The sequence below is a fragment of the Coloeus monedula genome (genome assembly GCF_965178545.1).
Source record: "Coloeus monedula genome assembly, chromosome: W".
Taxonomy (NCBI): Eukaryota; Metazoa; Chordata; class Aves; order Passeriformes; family Corvidae; genus Coloeus; species Coloeus monedula.
The window spans coordinates 19,560,871-19,583,187 of NC_138821.1; the positions used below are offsets into that span (position 1 = coordinate 19,560,871).

Here is a 22,317-nt window from a genome sequence, read left to right on the forward strand (position 1 = left end):
AAATTCTGTGTGTTGGAAATAAGTAATTTGAAAGAGGTTGCACATGTGAACATCTGATAATTTTATTTGAAATAAAGGTTTGGGATTTTATCAGTTTCAACTGAGATCTTTCATTAGTTTCATAGCTCTGTTCTGTGAGAATAAACAGAAGCCTTAACTTTTAAGGACACCCATTGTTACATGTTTTTTAGGTGGTATCATGGAAAACTCGACAGAGCAATTGCAGAAGAACGTCTTTGGCAAGCAGGAAAACCTGGAAGTTACCTCATTCGAGAGAGTGATCGGAGACCGGGTTCATTTGTGCTTTCATTCCTTAGTAAAACAAGTGTCAATCATTTTAGGTGAGAAGTAAATGTTTTCTTTTAAAACACTGTAACCTATTTATTTGTGGGTTTAGAACTTAGTACGGTATAGAAAACAATTGTATTATAAATTGAATATTTTTTACTTTTCTTTTTATCCATGTATGGTATAGCTCTTTGCTAGAGTTTAATTGTTTTAAACCATGCTACAAAAATTCCTTTACAGGCTGAAGAATGAAAATGTGAGGAAACCAGCATTATCAGGATAGAGAAGCTTGTCTAAAGCTGTTGTGACTAAATTTACAGTAACATGCAGGCTTCTTAGTAGTAATCAGATTGTTTTAAGTCTATTCCTCAGATATTGCAGCTTACAGAACATATTTGAATGTCAAAGTCATAGCAAATCTGGGTGTTTATAAGATAGCTATAACAAGGAGAAACAAAGAGGTTATGTGTTTAATAATATGAGGATTTGCTGGAATCAGCTTTCAGTCTATGTTAGAATTAGTTGTTCTAAATACAAGTGTCAATTTATCTGAAATTGTAACTGTGGTTATTTTACCATTAGCAAGTTACAGACATTAATTTAGTCTCATTTAGTGTAAATGAGATGCTCTGGGAAGCACTTGAATGTTAGCATGTAGTGTGCTGCAGTGTAATGTTCATCTTCACAAAATAGGATATCAAGTGCATTTTCAGCACTAGAAAAAACCTTTGTCAGCTATCTAGATAACAAGAAATAGAAACCGAATTTTCTTGCAAAGCAAACAAATAGCACGTGCATGTTTGCATCATGCCTGAGCTAACGATTCATGCTTCTCAGCTATACTGATTCTTGTTAGGGAACTGATTACTATGTAGCAGTAGTAGAAAATGAAGTTATGTTAATGCTTGTTTTTTAAGTTTTCAAGACTCTCATTTTTAATAACTTCTGCTTATTGTAGCCAATATCAGGTGTTGAATGTTAGTTTGTGTCCGCCATAAAATTTTCTGGCATCTCAGAAAATGGAAAACCATTAAATGCTACTTTCTAAGAAAGGAATCCTTATAATATTTTCAAATCTTAAAGAATCTTTTCTTCCTGGATCCATTAAATATATGAAGAGATAACTATTTGAAGGAAATTAATTTGTCTGCTGATACTGGTCTTCATAGAGCAGACCTGCTTTTGATTTCAGTTGTTGACTGCAGAGTGTATATGTTTTTGTTATTAGAAGGGCAGATGCCACATTCAAACATTTTTCCAGCCTCAAGATTAGCAGTCTTGAAGTTAATTCAGCCAAATATAGGGATGTGCCCACTGGGTCCCACAGACTGGAAGTATCACTTCCACCAAAGCTTGTTCTCTGCCAAAAATGGGTGAAATTTTCATTGCTTGGAAATCTCACTGATATTTGTTTCCTAAAAGTGATATTTCTTAGATTAAACTTTCGTTATATATTTGTTTGACTAAAATACCAATATTGTAGGTGAAAGTTCTCCAAATCACCCTCCCCCAAGTTGGATATGGGCATATGTTCATGCAGCATATGATTGACAGATAGTGTATGAGTCCATCAAAACTAAATTCTTTTTGGCTGAAGTAATATATTTTTTTGGTGAGTTGCTGAGTGATATAAAATATTGGGGAGGAAAATCTTTATATTTTCATCCTACCCTTCAGAATTTTCTGTGATTGAATGGAGGTTAGCAAATGTGATGTCTATCTACAAGAATGTCCAGAAAGAGGATTTGGGGAACTACAGGCCTGTCAGCCTGACCTTGGTGCCAGGGAAGATTATGGAGCAGATCATCTTGAGTGCCATCACATGGCACATACAGAGAAAACAGGTGATCAGGCCTAGCCAGGATGGGTTTATAAAAGGCAGGTCCTGCTTGGATAAACTGATCTCCTTGTATGACAAGGGATGACCTGCTTAGTGAGGGAAAGGCTGTGCATGTTGTCTACCTAGACTTCAAGTCCAGTAAAGCCTTTGGGAGAGTTTTCCACAGCATTCTCCTGGAGAAACTGGCTGCTCATGTCTTGGACAGGTGCACTGTTCGCTGGGTAAAAAGCTGGCTGGATGGCTGGGTGCAGAGAGAGGTGGTGAATGGAGTTAAATCCAGTTGGTGGCTGGTCACCAGTGGTGTTCCCCAGGGCTCAGTACTGGAGCCAATCCTGTTTAATATCTTTATCGATGATCTGGAAGAGCAGATCAAGTGCACCCTCAGTAAGTTCACAGATGACACCAAGTTGGGTTGGAGTGTTGATGGGCTGGAAGGCTCTGCAGAGGGATCTGGACAGGCTGGATCAATGGGCTGAGGCCAGTTGTAGGAAGTTCAGCAAGGCCAAGTGCCGGATCCTGCGCTTGGTTATGACAATCCCATGCAATGCTACAGGCTGGGGGAAGAGGGGCTGGAAAGTTGCCCAGTGGAAAAGGACCTGGAGGTGCTGGTCAACAGCTGGCTGAACATGAGCCAGTGTGTGCTCAGGTGGGCAAGAAGGCCAATGACATCCTGGCCTGTATCAGGAATAGTGTGGCCAGCAGGACTAGGGAAGTGATTGTCCCTTTTTACTAAGCACTGGTGAGGTTGCACCTCAAGTACTGTGTCCAGTTCAGGGCCCCTCACTACAAGAAAGACATTGAGGTGTTGGAGTGTGTCCAAAGAAGGGCAATGAAGCTGGGGAAGGGTCTGGAACACAAGTATTATGGGGAGCAGCTGAGGGAGCTGGGGTTGTTTAGCCTGGAGCAAAAGAGGCTCAGGGAAGACCTTATTGCTCTCTAGGACTACCTGAAAGGAGGTTGTAGCCAGGTGGGTGTTTGTCTGTTTTTCCCAAGTAGCAAGTAATAGGATGAGGGGAAGAGACCTCAAGTTGCACCAGGGGAGGTTTAGATTGGATATAAGGAAATATTTCTTCACCGAAAGGGAAGCATTGGAACAGGCTGCTTAGGGAAGTGGTGGAGTCACCATCCCTGGAGTTATTTAAAAGATGTGTAGATGTTGTGCTTAGGGGTGTGGTTTAGTGGTGGATTTGGCAGTGCTGGGTTAATGTTTAAGTACCATTATCTTAAAAAACCCCATGATATTAAAGGGTTTTTTCCAACCTGATTCTACGATCCTAAAAATTATTGTTTTGACATCGCAACAAAGAGTTCTGGTGGAAAGTATGACGTTTTTCCCATTTACGACATAATTTTTTGGAAACTGTTTTTAGCATTCTGCAAGCTTCATAAAACTGATAATTTCACAATTTTTACCAAAAAATGATAGTTTTTAAGTAGACTAAATGTCTTGTTCATTTTTTTTCTTATGTGTAACTAAAGCAATAGTTCAATCCCTCTGTCAGTATTTTCTCCCTTCTCAAAGTTGCTTTTCCAGGTAGCTCTTAACATTTTTAAAGAGTGAGTTTGTAATATTGCATTTTGAACATAGACAGCCTGCTTTAACAACTCAATGTCATCCTCATTTCCCTTAAAAAAAAGAATCCCAAACTCAAACTGTCCCAGCAGTTTGTAGCAAAAATTCTTCTGTCAAACTTCCTTTTCTTTATTGACAGGATTATTGCCATGTGTGGAGATTATTACATTGGTGGACGTCGCTTTGCTTCACTCTCAGACCTAATTGGTTATTACAGTCATGTGTCTTGTTTGCTGAAGGGGGAAAAACTATTCTTTCCAGTAGCACCTCCAGAGGCAAGTAGTAAAATTTTAAAATGTCATTTACTTAAATATTAATATCATTAATCTTGCATTCGATATTCATAGTTTTCTATGAAAAAAGCATTGTAGATGCCTTCCCCTAGTTCTAGACCTATCTCAGCATATGGTGAAGTATAATGAATATATAAACTAGGTTTTACTGATAGAAACTAATGATAAAAAATTGGTTTTTAATAAAAATCTGTAATGAGAAAGCTAGATGTCAGGTATTGCAGTTATCTCCGAATGGAGTAATAACATTGTACGTAAACTGAGATAAGAAAATGTGTGGGTTTTGGCTATTAAAGAGCACCATAATAATGTAGGGTTTTACACAGACTTAATAAAGTATATCAAAATAATATTACTGTTTTGTAGCAAAGATTTTGAAATACACATCCTTGAAATAACCAAAGCTCCTGAAAGCTGTTTCTTTCAAGTGACTCAGTAATTATCAGTATGAGTAATGCCCCCCCCGAATAAAGTTGTTTCTGAATATTAAATTTTCACAAATTTCCATTAAGAGGAAGTAAGTTGTAAAGTGCTCTTTCATGGGAATTACATTGTTGGTAATTTGATTTTTGGAGATAACATGACTGATAATGTTACAGGGCTAGAAGCAAAATGAAGGCTTTTGTAGATAACTTTAGGAATTGAGCATTTCCAGCTCTTACTATTTTTGACCCTTTAAAAACTTAAAACTAGCAAAGGGATACAAATTACTATTACCAGTCTTTTGCCTCAGAATAGCATAATGTTGGGGAGAGGAAGTTACACTAGAATGAAAGGGAAAATTAATATCTTTGAACTCTTCTCTAAAATTGTAGCCTGTGGAGGATAGAAGGAGAGTTCGAGCAATTCTACCTTACACCAAAGTGCCAGAAACTGATGAAATAAGGTATGTTTTAATAATAGGTAGAAGCACATGTGACATTCTTGGAGTATTTATAAAACCTAATGACTTAGGTATATGTTCACTATGCAAATACTTTCCAATTGCATCTTATACTTAGCGCTCTGGGAGGTTAAAGGTATGATGCCTGCCTTTTTTTTTTTTCTTCCACTATATATGTTATGTGGAAAGGATGCAAAACCAACAGTCCTATATCTAATGGAAGAACATATACTAGTTGCTTGGAATTAATACTGCTTTCCTGAGATATCAGTTTTCTTCCAGATGAAAAAAGAAAATCCAGATTTGAAAGATGTTTGTAGTAATTTCTGATGAGACTGTCTTGGTTTCACAAGTTGATAGAACATGCTGGTGTAATTGGGAATAAGGTTCTTGATAGGACTATTCACCTAAGATTATAGAGAAAAATATATGACAGCTTTATATCCTCATTGGGGTGAAAATTTATCCAGTCCATTCTGATCGCTATAAAAAACATTTTGAGGATATTCATCTTTGAGAAGACCTTCTTCTAAGCATGCAACAAGGTAGTAAGACAGGAGGGAACTCCCTAATTGTATATTGAAAGTAGGGCTTCTTTTTATTCTTATGCATACCAACTTAAGAGGAAAAAGTATTTCATTATTCTGCTATGGTAACAAGAATTACAGGAAATTGTAAAGGTCTATGTGTCTGGCTAGGTTTCTGAGATCTGCATGGTAAAATAGTCTGTTCATAACAAAACTGGCACAAAGTACACTGTTTTAGGTCAAATTAATGTATTATACTCTTGTACTCTTGAAGATGTTATGTATTTCAGGGAATCTTGACTTAGTTTTAATGTCATAATTAGTGTTTAGAAAGCTTGAAGTATTTCAAACAATAATGTGTGAACTTCTTTGTAATAGAACTGATATAGGATGGCCTTGCTGTCTATTATACATTGTTAAGATTTAGGTTCATTAGTAGCTGAATTCATTCTAAGTATTTTCACTAGACTTTTTTTATTCTTGTTTTTTTACTTTGTGCTCAAGTTAATGCATTTTTTTGTTACTCTCTGTCGCAGATGAATTAAGAGAAGTCATCATTGTGGGGTTAACTAAAAGGGTTTTATTAATGATTAAACAATTATTAAATGGTAATTAATATTGTTCACTCAGAGTGGATGTATCCATCACACCCTCTCAAGAGATGTTCAGTAGAAAATTTCTATCTAACTTTGGTAGTTGATGAACTTCAGTACTGTGTAGCTATTGCCTGTATCCTTGATACATCATTTGACTTGATTGAGAAGTCCTCCTGTGCTCCAGTGAAAGGTTTTCATATGACCTGATGTTGTGGTTTAACCCTGGCCAGCAACTAAGCACCAACAGACACTGGGGCAGTAATTTTCCTGGATGGATGCCTTTTCGCTGCAGTTTGTTCTTGCACTTCTTGTACTTGAGCTTCTAGTCTCCAGGTAGGTTCACCATCCCACTTCCTTATGCCTGCCCGCTGGTCATGGCAGATAGAACCACAGGGTGGCATGTGGTGTGTGTCACTGGTAAACCTCTCCCCGAACACAAAATGGTTGACTCTTAATAGCCAAGATGTTGGTCACTATGGGTGAGGAAAACTTATCCTTCTTTAATTGCTGGGACAATTGTTGGAACAGTTTCTCCACAGCCAAGATGCAGGGAAGAAGTGAGATTCTCTGAATTCTCAAGTTGGCTGGCCAATCCAACCACAGTTGTTGCTTTTGTGTCTCTCCAGCTCATTACCACCAGGTTGTTGGTGTACAATGTTGGTGCTCTTCATACAAACTTTCACCACGGGCCATGTGCATGGGATTTCACATGGCTCGTTGGATACCTGGTTGTCATATACCTCTACCACAGTTAATTCCCTCAGATACTGGATAACTCCCCCAGTGGTGGTCACCTTGCTTTGGGAATTTGCAGGTCCTTCCTTGAAGGGATATCTGTCCTTCACACTCGATGGAAGCTGCCTCCAAAGACTGAAGATTCCTGCCCTTTTTACAATCCCTTTGTCAGTGACCTTATTCCTAACAAGGGATCCCAGCTGCTAGGTTTCCTTACCCTCTAATTCCTGCTGTTTGGCTCCAATATCCCAGCATCAGAATAACTAGCTGACAATTTGTTCACCTGGTTGATGGCTTCACATACCTCGCTGCTTGCTTAGGGATGGGGATATTATGGTATACCGCAGTGGTAGGGAGGAGAAGAGAGATCCAACAGGCAGGAATTGTGCAGCAAGATTGATTTATTTAATTATTTTGCAAACTCTTTTATAGACTTTTTTCTTCACAGTCTAATTGGACAAAGGATCAGCCACCCCTTGGGGTGATTGGCTAAAATCCTAAAACATCCATTGTCAAAATATTTTTCTACTGTACCATAAACAAAGCTCTGCAAGGTCGCAGGTGTTCATAGTTTATAGAACTCTGCTACTATCTTCCGTGAGAGAGAAAAGTATCTCACAGCACTGGAAAGAAGCAAGCGAAATTCTTGCTAGCTGTATTTTTGTATCCACATAGGGATTGTATGGTTTCTGTCTCATTTATGATTTCATTCTTTCCCCTCCTGTTCTTGGGACTGCTCTGCTGCTCCCTTAGGAGACGCTTCTTCATTCCTTACCGAATGAGTTGACTTCCGCTTTCATTGTTTCTTTTTAATTATAGAGGTGACTGATATAGTTGAAGGCCGGGTCTCTGATTTAGCCACAGTGTCTATTGGTATGTTTTCAGATCCAGAAGACCCTCTCCTTGAGGGTGCTGAACAGTTCTAAGCAGTGTTGGTTGGTGCAGGCCAGGCCCCAATAAGAGTGTGATAAGTTGTGCATCTTTGGAATATCTTTTTCCAAACATTCTATCACTTCACCAGGATCTGGGAGTGAAATCCCAGACCACTGGAGGTGACAACCTTTCTAGATACCTGCCCATATTTTCCTACATGCCTTGTGTCCTGGGTAACCCAAAATGTTATTGTTTTCCATATCTATCTGTGCCCAAAAATTGTTACTGTCTCTTTAAGGCCTGGTGGCACAGCCAGAAAGAGAATCTAGAGGTCAGGGGGTGTCATGGGTTAGCTGGCATAGTCCTGGAAGTGATTTTCTTGCAAAGAGGTGCTTACAGCTTCCTCTGTGACCTGACAGAACCTATTGGCTGGCTAGTTTGAATATGGACAATTTTTTAAGCCACTTAGAATTTTGGCTGCCTCTGTGATTCACACTTAAGAATAGACAAACCCTGGGCAGAGCTCTGTCTCGTTTCCGGCACTGGGACAGGTAGCTGCGGTGCCCTGTATGGGGGCCCGGTAGGCCCAGCCCAGGCCCTGCTTGGGCCAGGCCGGGCCGGGGCATAGCCATCCTGGAGCCGTGCAGCCATGTTCCACCCGCGGCCCCCCCACAGCCCTGCTATGTGCAGATGGAGCGGCCCGGCTCCCCCTCTCCAGTGCGGCCAAGATTCAGCTGAAGTTGCCCTGCTGTCCGGTAAAGATCATGTGACCAACAGCGATAAGCTACATTCCAGCTGCAAGGCCTAGGTGAGATTAACCCTTTTAGTGCTATGAAGAGCTGAAAACCTGAGGGAGAAGAAAGAGGAGATGCTTAAAGCTGAAATTCTGTTGTAAAGCTATGATGTATCAGAGTACCCATTGTAATTTCATGAAGGCATGGGGGGGTGGAGCATTCAACTTGTACTTGTGAGCAAAAGCACCTGCGCTGAGATAGGCAGATGCTGACGCAGATGTAATTTGATGAGAAATTTGAACAGGGAGAGATGGAAGCGATGAGGACTTTTGCTCCTAATGGAAAGGAGAAAACCTCAGTTCCTAGAGATGCTCCCAGAGATAGTCCTAGAGATGAAGATGAGGAGGACCCTTTGCTCCCAGGGAAGGAGAAGGGCCTCTGTTCTTAGAGATGAAATGCTCCCAGAGATGGGTGAAGAGAACTTTTGTTTCTGAACGGCTCAACCTTAAAATTGTACCCCAAGAAACTTCAAGAGTGGACCCTCGAAAGCAGTTGTGGGAAAAGCTGCAAGTCGTGGGAGGGGGACTCTCACATGATGCGAGCAGAAAACCAATCCGGGCAGCTGTCTCGTTGTGATAATTTCTCCATAGCATGGGCAAGAGAGACTCCTCTTCCTAAATGAACTGAACAAGGCTATTACGGAAGTGGTAAACAGACTGAACATCTCAAGGGTTGTCTTTTTACGTTGTCAGTGGGAGAAGGGAGAAAGGGGGGGAAGGAGAAGAGTTCTGAAGGTGTGGCATGATTTTATTTTTTTTTCTTTTCTTTTTCCTTATTTTAGGTCTATTAATAAACTTCTTTATATTCTTTCAAGTTTGGTGCCTGCTTTGCTTTTCTCCTAATTCTTATCTCACAGAAGGTAAACAGTAATGAGTATTTTGGACCAAACCATTACAGGAGGTTGCCAGGGCCATTTTAAAAAGTCAGAGTTGCCCAAGCAGAGCTCCCTCTTGCCTTTTGGCTCTACTCTCAACAGTAGCAATCTGAGAAGCTGCATTTCACAGTCAAAAACTGTTTCAGAGTGAAATTTGCAACACCTATTGGCAGCATGAAGCTGGAGCCAGGCTGGGTTTGGGCCACTGCTCATCCGTGCTTGAGAGTCCATTTTCTTCTCCTCCTCCCCATCGAAACAGGGACCCAAGACAGCAGCACCAACACCGGCACAGTCCAGTGGGGTAGCAGGAGGTGGCAGCAAGCGGCAGCACTGACCTCACACACGCCAGCAATTCCCATCTGCCACTAGAGCTGCTTTGTAAGCTCCTAGCTTCCCACTTTGTTTTCCAGGGGGAAGGTTGAGCCAAGCAGGGTTTGTCCGCCATCTTTTCCCTTTGCCTCCTCACACATGGTTGCTTGCGGAGGGCGCCATCTTGGGAAAGGGGTTACTCTCCCATTTTGAGTTTCTCTTTGTTCCTGGGGTATGCGTGAGATTTCAGCAGCTTTGTAACTAGTGCCTATTACTGTTATTTTTTGCCTGTTGCTATTTTGGTTTTTTTTAGTAAACTGTTATTTTTTTCACTTATATCTACTCATATTCATTTCTCCTTATTGGTGGAAAGGGATTGCTTAAAACTATAAGGGGAGGTAAGTCATTTTAGAGTGTCCATCTCTTAAATTGTCTTAAACCAAGACACCTTGCCACCCATAACCACACTGCTGTGGGGTCTGGGTGATATTCCTAAATTGCTTGTTAACCTTGGAAAAAGCCAAAACAATATTCTAAGAAATATCGTGGCCGGGTTGGGGTCTGTGGTGCAGACTCAGGAACCCGTGACTGACCCAGAGAGAGTGTCCCACAAGGGACAGTCTTCCAGAGGGCTACGGCGTTCCCTCAGCTGCTGGGGTGCCTTTGTAGAAAGGTGCCTGTCTCAGCAGGCTGTCATCTCTTCAGTGATTTCAGTGAGAGTGACTTCAGCTCTTATTCTGCAAGGCAAACCCCAGGCTGGACCAGGAGGAGAGAGACGAGAGGCTCGTTTAGCAGTTCCGCATGAGGCAGCTTTATTAGTCCGCACCCTGCAAAGGGGAGGCCAGGGACAAGCTCTCTGAACTCAAAGGGGGAGAAGGGTAGATCTTATAGGGATACAAGGGTGGGTGTGAGAGGGTAGAAGCCAATGGGTTACAAAGAATCTACATAGGGTCTCTCAGAGGATCATGGTTCTTGTTTTCTCTCACCCTCACCGAAAAGTGCTGCCTTTTCCAAGGGGATTCTGCTGGGAGGTTATGCAATCTCTTTACCTCAGCAGGTCTCTTTCTAGGGCAGGGGCTGGGCATACCCCACAACGAAATACCAAAAGGAGTATTTTCATTACCCAAGAATGTTTAAGATACTGAAGAGTTGTTATAACAAGGGAGAAAACATCACATAAGAAGGTGGTGAAGGTGCCATTCTCCATTTCCTCCATGAAAATCCTCTTGGAGGAAGTGTAATTGTTATTTGTCTCCATGAGACAGTTCCTGAAGTACAGTAATGGAATCAGTACAGAGCCCAAATAGCAGATTAAGCTCAAGGCTAGTGTTTTAGTAATAAATATCCCAGACAAAACACCATTAAGTGCTACAGAGCACAAAAAACTGCAAAAGGCAAAACCAGTCTTTAACATGTACAGTAAAAAAGGGAGCATGGCACAGATCAGATAAACTAATGTTTAGAAGGTAGATCAATATTGGGACCAGCAACTGTTAACAGATATAAGTTCCTTCTAATACCTTCTGGTAAAATCTCTTATCTCAAATCCTTTGAGGACCCTGTTGGGTACCAAAAAGGACTGTTGTGGTTTAACTCCAGATGGCAGCTAAGCATCACACAGCCTCTTGCTCCCTCCCTCCTGGTGGGATGGGGGAAGAATTAGAAGGGTAAAAATGAGACATCCATGGGTTGAGATAAAGACAGTTTTAATCATTAAAAATAAATTTTAAAAAATTGAAAAACGCCCACTCACCAACTGACAAAGAGAGAGTGAAATAAAACCCAAGAAAAACAAGTTACGCAAATGAAAACAATTGCATACCAGCCAGTCCCCAAGCACACTGTCTGCCCCCCCATAGGAGCTACTATGAAGAAATTTAACTCTATTCTAGTGAAAACTAGTATACCTGAGTTTGAGATTACACTTTAAGGAATAACTTATACTAACCTTCCAGCAATGAAACTCCTTTGAATGTTTTAATGCTTTGTATTTATACTCTTATTTGTAGTTATTTGCATGTCTTCTCGAGGAACTGTTCTGTATCTTCTTTTTAGCACTTATCTTCATATCCAAATACTTAAATAGTAGATATTCCATAGGCTTTATTATACAAAATTCGGTTTTGATAGAAATATTATTTTTTTTAGACTATTAAGGAAATCTTTGATTGTTTTTACTTGTGTTTAGTATTTGGTCCCTCTTGATAAAAGAATGTTACTATCTTCTAATGTTGTTGTGGTGTTTTTTGTTTTATGTGTCCCTAGCGTACTTTATCTATTAGATTCTGAATGTAAAATAAAGAAAGATAAACATTCATGTGATATTCATACCTACTTAAACTACGTGAAAAATGCACACGGTGTGCTTGGGATACCAATAAATGTATCTTTCATGGTCAGATTTTCTAAAATGTTTTTCTGAAACTATGCTCAAGAATTCACTGTGTTCATTAAACTTTGTATTATGATTGTACTTTTAACATACGTCTTACTGTAACTCTCTTCAGTTTCCTTAAAGGAGATATGTTTATTGTGCATAATGAATTGGAAGATGGCTGGATGTGGGTTACAAACCTACGGACAGATGAACAAGGTCTTATAGTAGAAGACCTGGTAGAAGAAGTGGTAAGTAATTTTACATTCAAATCTGTTGCGGAACTGAGATTTGATTTTTATTTTTTGTTAGTTGTGTGGAAGTTAACATTGAAATTAAACCAAACTACTGTCATTTAGCTGCCTGACTTTATGTACTTTCTAAACCTTCCTGCAGTATTTGAATCTGCCAGTTTACAAGTAGTTTAACAAACCATTAAGTCTAATTTAATATCCAAAGTACCTCTTCTCGTTATCCAAAAAAGCTCATGTGCAAATGAATGATACTGTGAACTTATTAAGCAGTTCCCTAAACTCACCAGTCCTGATAAATAACTTGCTAGTCATTCAGTTACATTCTTTTTGTTTGTTTGTTTGCTATGAAATATTCATAAATGTATAGACTCAAATTTTGCCGTATGTCTTTGTTTTCATTTTTTTTAAGGGCCAAGTGTGGATATCAAAATATTGATGAGTTAATTATACCTAGAAGGGCTTATGCAAGTCAGGAAGCTAATCAGGTGACAAAGATAATTGATTTACTACAGGACAAGAGATGATTTAATGGACAAAAACACCCACCCCACCTTCCCACATGCTTTTTTTTCAAAGAAGTTCACCACTGCTTTGGAGTCTTGATGATGTTTGCTTTGCAGCATACATATATTGCTATTAGTAGAGTTTGCTTCACCTCTTCTCACATCTATATCAGGATGTGAATGGCTAAATTGAAATGGTAGTGTTAGAGTATCTAAGTATAAATTTCTACATTAGTGGCTGAAGTTCACGAAAGCTGAGATTTAAGTTACCACATGTAAAGAAGGACTTGAAGAGTGACAGAAACAATCTTTTGAAATAACATGTTATGGCTGAATTTCCACTGAATTCCAGTGAATGAAGTTGAAAACCTCTTTACATGAACTGTGCAATAAGCCATCTAGTTCAAAAATGTCTTGGACTTCTTAGTGTTGTTTATTTCTACAGAAGGTCTTAACCGATGAAGTTTACTTTTCTAAACTCAAGCATACTGTTGTCATGCACTTAATATGTTAATTCTCCTATTAGGGAAGAGAAGAAGATCCACATGAAGGCAAAATGTAAGGATTTTTTTTTTATTAAAAACAAATAATAAAACAACTGTTTGTAAACTTTAGTTATGAAATTGGGAAGGTGAACCAAAGTTGTATGTACTTGATTTTTAATCTTAAGACTTTTCTTCTATTCTAGCTGTTGAAGTTGCATAGGTCATTGACACGAAGTCTTGTATTAGTTATGCCTAATGTTAATGGGTTTTGCAGTGAAAATCTTGAATGAGTCTCTGTGATCACTTTACCTAGAATATATACAATGGAGGATGTGGTGTTTTCTGATTTATGGGAATTTTTTTATACACATACAGTTTAGCTTAGAGGTAACCTTTTTTCAGGTCTGCTCAACTCTAAGTGCGGGAGAGGGATCAAAGTATCATTTAGAGGAATGATAGTGTAATAGTAACACTTGATATTAGCCTCGTGCTAGCACTTTAAATGAAAAACAGGAGACACTAGAGTAATCTGTTTGCAGTGAATTCCAACTTGTTAAATAATAATAAAAAAAAAATACAATTTACAATGAACAGTGAATTGATACAGGAAACTTGATTGTTATATTATTTTCAGTTGTAAAGATGAGCAGCAAATGAAAGTTACAGAAAATTTCTAGTATCTGGATAACTTCATCTGTCCTCTATTTGCTTGCAATAATTGCAGCTTCTGCTTTCTGTATTTTTTGCCCAGTTTGCAGTCTCCAAAGGACTGATGTTAGAAGAAGGCATTTCTTCTGGTGGTGTTTTCTTGGTGGTTTGTTTTTGTTCCTAATAGGGGAAAGAAAATGATTGATATGTGGCTTCAGTTTACAGGTTTTCAGTGTTGTGCTATGTTGCGATAAGAAGCAATGCAGAGTCCCCAGGCAGGTGCAAAGGAGAGCCCTTTATTGCAAAAATCTGGCCTTTTTAAGCAGTTAGCCGGTTATCAGTTTACATAGTTTTAAAGCATAACAAACATAATTCAACCAACCACCATACACCACGATGTGAGCACGTGATGGTCACGCAGCATGTTTTTCTACCCCTAATTCAGCTGTCTCTTTCCCACAGTCCTTTTCTACTTAGCCAAAGTAACAGGCCTGAGCCATGATTTTACAAAGGCAACAGTGCTAGTCAGTTTGGTATAGCAGCATAACAGTAATAGGGATGCCTTCAAATACAGGATTTTTTTTTTTTTTAACAAAGTAGTTTGTAGTGGAATCTTAAAGCTTTGATACTCAATTCAGTTACTCATGCTGCTCAGAAGATTCCAGGGGAGGCGGGGATTTCTGTAAATATTCCAATAGACAGGGATTTTCCTGTAAAGGTAATATAGAAAGTAAGTTAGAACTAGAGCTCTTTTTTGATGTATAAGAGGCTTTCTTTTACACAAAATCACAGAATCATTAAGGTTGGAAAAGACCTCTAAGATCATCAAGTCCAACCATCAACCCAGCACCACCACCATATTCACCACTAAACCATGTCCTCAAGTGCCATATCCATACATTTTTTGAACACTTCCAGGGATGGTGACTCCTCCACTTCCTTGGGCAGCCTGTTCCAATGCCTGACCACTCTTTCCATAAAGAAATTTTTCCTAATACCTAATCTAAACCTCCCCTGGTGCAACTTTCCCTTTAAGGCCCTAGTTTGGTCCCATTTTGGGCTATTTCACAGAATCATTTGAGTTGGAAAAGACCTCTGAGATTGAATCCAGCCTTTGACTGATCACCATCTTGTCAACTAGACCAGAGCACTAAGTGCCACATCCAGTCTTTCTTGAACACCTCCAGGGAGGGTAACTCCACCACCTCCCTGGGCAGCCCATTCCAATGTATAACAACCCTTTCTGTGAAGAAATTCCTCCTGATGTCCAACCTGAACCTCCCCTGGCACAGCTTGAGGCTATGTCCTCTTGTCCTGTCACTAGTTACCTGGTAGAAGAGGCTGACCCCCATCTGGCTGCAACCTCCTTTCTGGTAGTTGTAGAGAGTGGTAAGGTCTCTCCTGAGCCTCCTCTTCTCCAGGCTAAACAACCCCAGTACCCTCAGCCATTCCTCAGAGGATTTACTCTCTAGACCCTTCACCAGCTTTGTTGCTCTTCTCTAGACACACTCCAGCACATCAATGTCCTTCTTGCAGTGAGGGGCCCAGAACTAAACACAGTATTTGAGGTGTGGCTTCACCAGTGGTGAGTACAGGGAGGCAAATCACTACCCTAATCTTGCTGGCTACACTATTCTTGATACAGGCCAGGATGTCATTGGCCTTCTTGGCCACCTGGGCACACGCTGGCTCATGTTCAGCTAGATGTCAACCCAGGCTGTAGCGCTGCATGGAGTTGTTTTGACCCAAGTGCAGGACCTGGCACTTGGCATTGTTGAACCTCATATTGTTGGTCTTGGCCCATTGATCCAGCATGTTCAGATCCCTCTGCAGAGCTTTCCTACCCTCCAGCAGATCAACACTCCCGCCCAACTTGGTGTCATCTGCAAACTTACTGAGGGTGCACTTTATCCTCACATCCAGATTATCAATAAAGATATTAAACAGGACTGGCCCCAACACTGAGCCTTGGATAACACCACTAGTGACCAGATACAAACTTGCTGTAGCACCATTCACCATCACTCTCTGGGCCCGGCCATCCAGCCAGTTTTTTACCCATCAAAGAGTGCACCTGTCCAAGCCATGGGCTTCAGCTTCTCCAGGAGAATGCTGTGAGAGACAGTATCAAAGGCTTTGCTGAAGTCCAGGTAGACAACATCCACAGCCTTTCCCTCATCCACTAGGCAGGTCACCTGGTCAGAAAAGCAGATCACATTGGTCAAGCAGGACCTGCCTTTCCTAAACCCATGTTGGCTAGGCCTGATCACCTGTTTTTTCTGCATGTGCTGTGTGACGGCACTCAAGATGATCTGTTGGTCAGGCTGACAGGCCTGTAGTTCCCTGGATCCTCTTGTAGATGGTCATCACATTGGCCAACCTCCAGTCATCTGGGACCTCTGTGGTTCACCAGGACTGATGATAAATAATGGAGGGCAGCTTAGGAAGCTCTTCCACCAGCTCCCTCAGTACCCTCAGGTGAATCCCATCAGGCCCCATAGACTTGTGAGTATCTAAGTGGCTCAGCAGGTCACTAACTGCTTCCTTCTGGATTGCAGGGGATCTATTCTGCTCCCTGTCCCTGTCTACCAGCTCAGGGGGCTGGGTACCCTGAGGATAACTGGTCTTTGTTAAGGACTGAGGCAAAGAAGGTATTAAGTACCTCAGCCTTTTCCTCATCCTTGAGGGCAATGTGTCCATCCCATCCTCCCCCTTCATCCAATAAAGGATGGAGATTTTCCTTGGCCCTCCTTTTGTTGTTAATGCATTTGTAAAAATACTTTTTATTTTCTTTTATGACAGTAGCCAGATTGAATTCCAACTGGGCTTTTGCCTTTCTAATTCCCTCTCTGCATGACCTAACAACATCCTTGTACTCTTCCTGAGTTGCCTGCCCCTTCTTCCAAAGGTCATAAACTCACTTTTATTTCCCCTGAGTTCCTGTGAAAGCTCCCTGTTCAACCAGGCCAGTTTTCTTCCCCGACAGGTTGTCTTTAGGCACACAGGGACAGCCTGCTCTTGCACCTTTACTATTTCCATCTTAAAGTATGTCTAGCCTTCCTGGACCCCTTTGTTACTAAGGACACACTTAAACACGCGTGCATGTGCATATACACTCTGCAATGAAAGGCCTTATTTATAGATTTCCTTTAAAAGACAGGATGCGCTCTTAAGATGTAGCATGTGGCATATCACATGTAAACCGAATAGCTATGCAACATCAAGCTGTTTCCTATAATCATAGGTATCAGGTTAAGACTGGATAGATTGCTGTATTTTTTTAGGATGATGCTCTGATGAAGGATTCTGGGAGATGCAAGGTGTGAAACTAAAGTGATTCTTATTCAGTAGTTAATAAAGCTGGAGTTTATTTCCTCAGCTTCTAGCAAAATTCAATTTTAGTTATTCTGTATAGTATTTAACTCTCATTAATGTCCTGGGGCTTTGTATTTCATGCTTCAAATAAATTGCTATCTGAGACTGGCTTCAAATATGCCTGTCATTATCTAGCATTTAAACAATGCCTTTAATCTCTAAACACACTTGGATTTGAACATCTACTTTGCATTGGACACCTGTACTCAAATAAGTTTATATAGATGTAGATATTTTTCATTCTGTTGGTAGAAAAGCAGAATTGCTGAATAACATAACAGTTGCTTATATAACCTATATTTACTAGATTTTTTAAACAAAGATGAATTCATAGATGTCTGAGCCTTAGATGTCACAACTCCTAAAAAAGAGAGCTGATAGTCTTGCTTTCTAATTTTTCTCTTTAAGATGGTTCCATGGGAAGATCTCCAAACAAGAAGCTTACAATTTACTGATGACAGGTACTTTTATTTCAGATGGAAATACAGTGGTAGGGGAATGAGACAATCCTTTGAGACTGCAGGAAAACCAGGTTTTTTTTCTGTGAACATATGAGCATCAGATCTGTGGTTGCTACTACATTGGAAAAAACCTCATGGCTGAGCATTGAGGGGGTTTTTTATGTTCTCAAGTAAAGTTAGTTTCAGAATTCTGATTGAAACAGCTAATTAAAAAAATTGTAATATACATAAATATATCTTGGGCTTCATTAAAATGCTGAGGAGAAAATGCTGTTCACAGAATCACAGAATATTCTGGGTTGGCAGGGACCCACAAGGATCATTGAGTCCAACTCCTGGCCCTGCACAGAACCATCCCCCAAGAATCACCGTGTGCCTGAGAGTGTTGTCCAAACACTTCTTGAACTCTGGAAGGCTTGATGCTGTTATATACTTATGGGAGAATGTATTAAACTTTAGTCTCCTCATAGAGGAAATAATTTTTAAAATGAAAACATCAAGATTTCAGACTCATACTGTCAAATAACATACCTTAAATATGAGAACAAAATTCTTTAGGTTTTTTGAAAATATTGTCAAAACTCATATGCACACCATATGCTCTTGTAAAGAGGTGACAAAAGTTTGGGATAAGTTGTCACCTACAGCCAAATAATTTGACATTAACTTTGGCAGTTTAGTACTATTTCATCCTATTTGGGGGAAGAATGGGGATCACTGTTGGAACTTAGATCAGACTTTCTCCTTTAAATGTGCAATTCTTGCTAATTTGTACAGAAAGAGCTTTGATAAGGGCTCATAAGTGACACTAAGTAACAGTTAATAATGCTGTATTATTATATCTTTTCAGTTGGTCAGGTGTGCAGTTTTCTTGTGAGGCCTTCAGATAATACACCTGGTGATTACTCACTTTATTTTCGGACCAGTGAAAATATTCAGCGTTTTAAAATATGTCCAACATCAAGCAATCAGTTTATGATGGGAGGCAGATATTATAATAGGTAAGTTTTAATAGTTGTGTGTATTTTACACTTCTGTAAAGAACTTGTATAACATATTGCTGATAACTTACTGAGATGATCATAAAGTTTCAGTGTTTCTTAAGGATATACTATGTTTTAACTAACTTGCTTAGTAGTTAGTTGTAAATAAGTACATTCTGAAAACCTTCAAAAGCTTAGGTGTAACTTGTTTCTTTTGAAGTATTTTTCTCCTGTAAATTATTTTCTTTACCCTATAAATTGGATTATGACATGTAATTAGGAGAATGCGGTGTTGTCTTGGAAACTACTATTTATAATAGGGAGTTCTATGTATGAAAGGGGAAAATTAAAATGTTAGTTTTATTGGAGACATTCAGTAGGGATTTTAAGGTATTGTGCTGGTTTGGCCAAATTTAGAAATATATCCTCTGAGAGAAGGCAGGTCACCACCCCTCCCCCACCAGGTTCGGGGAAAATAAATTTTCCTCAAAGGAAAGTGAAAGAGATAAAAACTATTTGTTTAACAAACACATGGGAAAAGGAAAATAATGCTAAATAAAATCTCTCGCTGTGGAGAAAAAACCTGGGAAAGTGTTAGAGTCCTCCTTTTGGTCTCCTCGGAGCTGGGGCTTGGCCCAGGGACAGGCCCTCTGTGCTCAATGGAAAGTCCTCCCGATGTGTTCTGATTTTGACGCAGTCCAGTAGAAAAGGGAGAAAATCTGAAATTCCAGGGAAGGAAAAAAAATTCAACTCTCAGTCTCTCTCCGGAGAAAAAGAAGCTGAACCACTGGCCAAAAACTGACCCGGGAGCAGCAAGCCGGGTGCTTCCTCCCTCCCCTGCCGCAGCTGGAGAAAAAAGTTGCTATCTCTGTGCGACCTTGAACAAGCTGCAAACTGCTTTGAGAAAGTTTTGCTCAGTTTTTCCTTCCCCCTCCCAGGCTCAGTTTAGAGGCATAGAAAGGCACAAGAATTAATTTCTGGGCATAGGGCAGCAATATGGGATACACATCATAAAGTCACCCCAAGACAGGTATAAACAATAGAAATGGGTATTGACAACAAAGGGGAAAATTGCCTTCATTGTTGAAAAGCCATTAAATCAATCACCTTAAAATATCTGAATATTTTGGTCAGAAGTGCAGATAGTGAAAACTCACCTTTCTCTCTTAATTGAGGCCATTGCCTGTCACATGATCAGAAATTTTCTGGACTTGTTCACCTAGAACCAGGGCATTCTTCATCCCAATAGAGAATTCCTCTCAATTCCAGCTTGGGTTCTGAGTGGGTAGAAATCCAGCAGCTGGTGTGTCTGAGAAAATGTTAAGGTCTCCTAACTAAGAAGTTCACTGGACTTCTTCATATGGTTTCAAATGGACAGTGGTTTGAGACTAAGCAATTGGAACCTTATTAACCTATATATATCCCACACACAGACTGCTTGAGTACCTTCTATGTTTATCAGTCTGGCCTCCAGACATCCTCATTGAAAATCAAGGTAGCTTCAGTGTCAGCCTTTGAAGGTAAATCCTCTTTTGCCCATTCTCTAGTTACATGGCATATTAGGAGAATGATAGACTTCAAACACCCTAGGTGATCTCAAACTAATTAGCAAATTAGTGGAAGTCTTATTAGTCTCAAATGGCTTTGCAGTATTAGATGGTATAGCTCCAGAAACTTACTGCAATAAGTTATTACTTCCCTCTGCTGGATTCACTAGAGAAGATTCTTTCCTTGACATTGGATGGAAAAGAAGATGAAAAGATTAAGCACCGCTAAGTTATGATAATATGCTTTTAGAGGGCTTTTTGAATATTTTGGTACCTAGGTTGCAAAGATCTTCCTCAGTGAAAGAGAACTACTTGGCTTTGAAAGACTTCTAGTTTTAGTTGAATGTTTTGGAGAATTACTAATATACTCTTAGGCTCAAATTCTGTCCAATTCATATTTATTGAAAGTTGATAGACTTCTTGGAAGTTCAAACATGCAGGATAATGATGCAAAATGGAGGTGGTAACTGGCCCAAATTATTTTACATTAGATCTACTGCAGAGGGCTGAGGGAAGTATCTTTTCAGCTTTTACCGGCTAGTGCTTGTAGTTCAATGCCTTAGAAAGCCTCGAGCAACCTAGAGAGGTAGCACGGGCAATCTAGCATTTTAGTAGTTCTAAAATCAGTAACTGTATCAGCTGCAAAGCAAATACCACCAGTAGAAGCAAAGAGGGAGAAATATAGCTCTTGACTCGCCTAATTTCCCACAGTTAGAAGCTTTCAAAAAGAAACAGACGACAAGAGACTTTCGAAGAAAGAGTTGCAAAGCCAGAGAGGCAGGGCCTCCCTTGATCTTCTCTTTTATTCAGAGAAAGGGAAAGGGGAGGACTGGGGGCGGACCCGGGGTGACCAGCCAATCAGACACTGCTAAAGAGTTTGAGTTGCATTTTGTTTTGCCCGCTCATGGAACAAAGGAGTTCAGAGCACATGGCAGAGGCAAGCATCTTGGGGAGGGGGAGGGGAAGCTCAGAACAGGCAGCAACAGAGGGCAATAAATGAGAAGCAGAAAGAAAAGGAATAGCTTTCTGTGGGCTTCTTAATTCTTGTACTGGTTTATTTGTTATGGACCCTGGAAGAAGGAAGTCTTTAAATATGTGAAGACGAAGGTGGATTGTTGTATGAAACAGAAGTGGATGAAAAGCATCAAATGACATTAAATTCAGGACAGAAATATAGGAAGTATGAGTTTATGCAAGATAATGAAATTACTTATGAGCATTTCTTGGGGCAGAGAGAACATCTGTTTATTCTTTATCTAAAAATGTAGAGTTCATCTTCAAGGTGAAAAACTAGAGGTTGAAGATGTGCTGCTTCTTTAAATGCATGTGTTAAACAATTTTCATTGATCTTTTTTATAAGCTATTTCTTTAAATGCTCTGAAGGTATCTGCTTTAAATCTGATACTAGTATTAGACTGGAACTTTAAAAAATCATCCTTGGTAGTAGTGTTGTTTCTCTTGAATATTCTTCTCTTGCTGCTTTAGTGATTCTAAGTGAGATTAAAAAATGGATAAAATAAAGCCCATCTTCTCTTTGCAGAGTATTGATTACAATTATAGTCACATAAATTATAGAAGAAAGTTTTCCATACAAAAGTAACAGCCTGAAGAATTGTACTAGTTTGAAAACAAACCAGTGGGAGGCACCAAGTCAGAATAACAATTTAATAGGGGAATTAAGAAAAAAAGAAAAAAAGGCAGAAAACACTGGTTTAAACTGACAGAGTCAGGCTACAACCTGACACCCTGTTAGTCAGGGTGGCGGTAGCAGTCTGATAAAATGGTGGGTGCAGTCCTCCTGAAGTGGTGATCCTGTAGAAAAGGGTCTGCTCTTCCTCAGAAGGTCCAGTGGTGGCTATGTAGCTCCTGTCCTCTGGAAATCCATTGGAAAGGGATGTCTGTGGTGTTCAGAATCTCAGATTATATCTAGGATGGAATGCTTGGTTCCTCCTTCTGGGTGGAGCATCTCACAATGGGATGATGAGTCATGAGGCAAGGCGTTGATGGGCTCATTAAGCAGAAGATAGTCCGGAGGGAGGAGGCAATGAAACACTGCCCCACCTGGTTTCAACAGCTCATGAGGATGCAACCCAGGACAAGAA

The 22,317-nt window shown here is 40.0% G+C and overlaps 1 protein-coding gene across 3 annotated transcripts in view; it reads left to right on the forward strand.

Annotated features, from left to right (window-relative positions):
• Positions 1-22,317, forward strand: part of LOC309584626 (ras GTPase-activating protein 1-like) — a 116,386-nt gene that overhangs the window by 18,191 nt on the left and 75,878 nt on the right. For 2 of the 3 annotated variants that reach the window (XM_082300758.1, XM_082300759.1), the window contains exons 2-8: positions 192-341; positions 3,841-3,976; positions 4,810-4,880; positions 12,093-12,210; positions 13,243-13,274; positions 17,633-17,685; positions 18,536-18,686. In XM_082300758.1, the coding sequence (XP_082156884.1) occupies positions 192-341; positions 3,841-3,976; positions 4,810-4,880; positions 12,093-12,210; positions 13,243-13,274; positions 17,633-17,685; positions 18,536-18,686 (711 nt within the window). The remainder of the gene's footprint in view (positions 1-191; positions 342-3,840; positions 3,977-4,809; positions 4,881-12,092; positions 12,211-13,242; positions 13,275-17,632; positions 17,686-18,535; positions 18,687-22,317) is intronic. The other variant, XM_082300760.1, reaches the window with a different exon arrangement.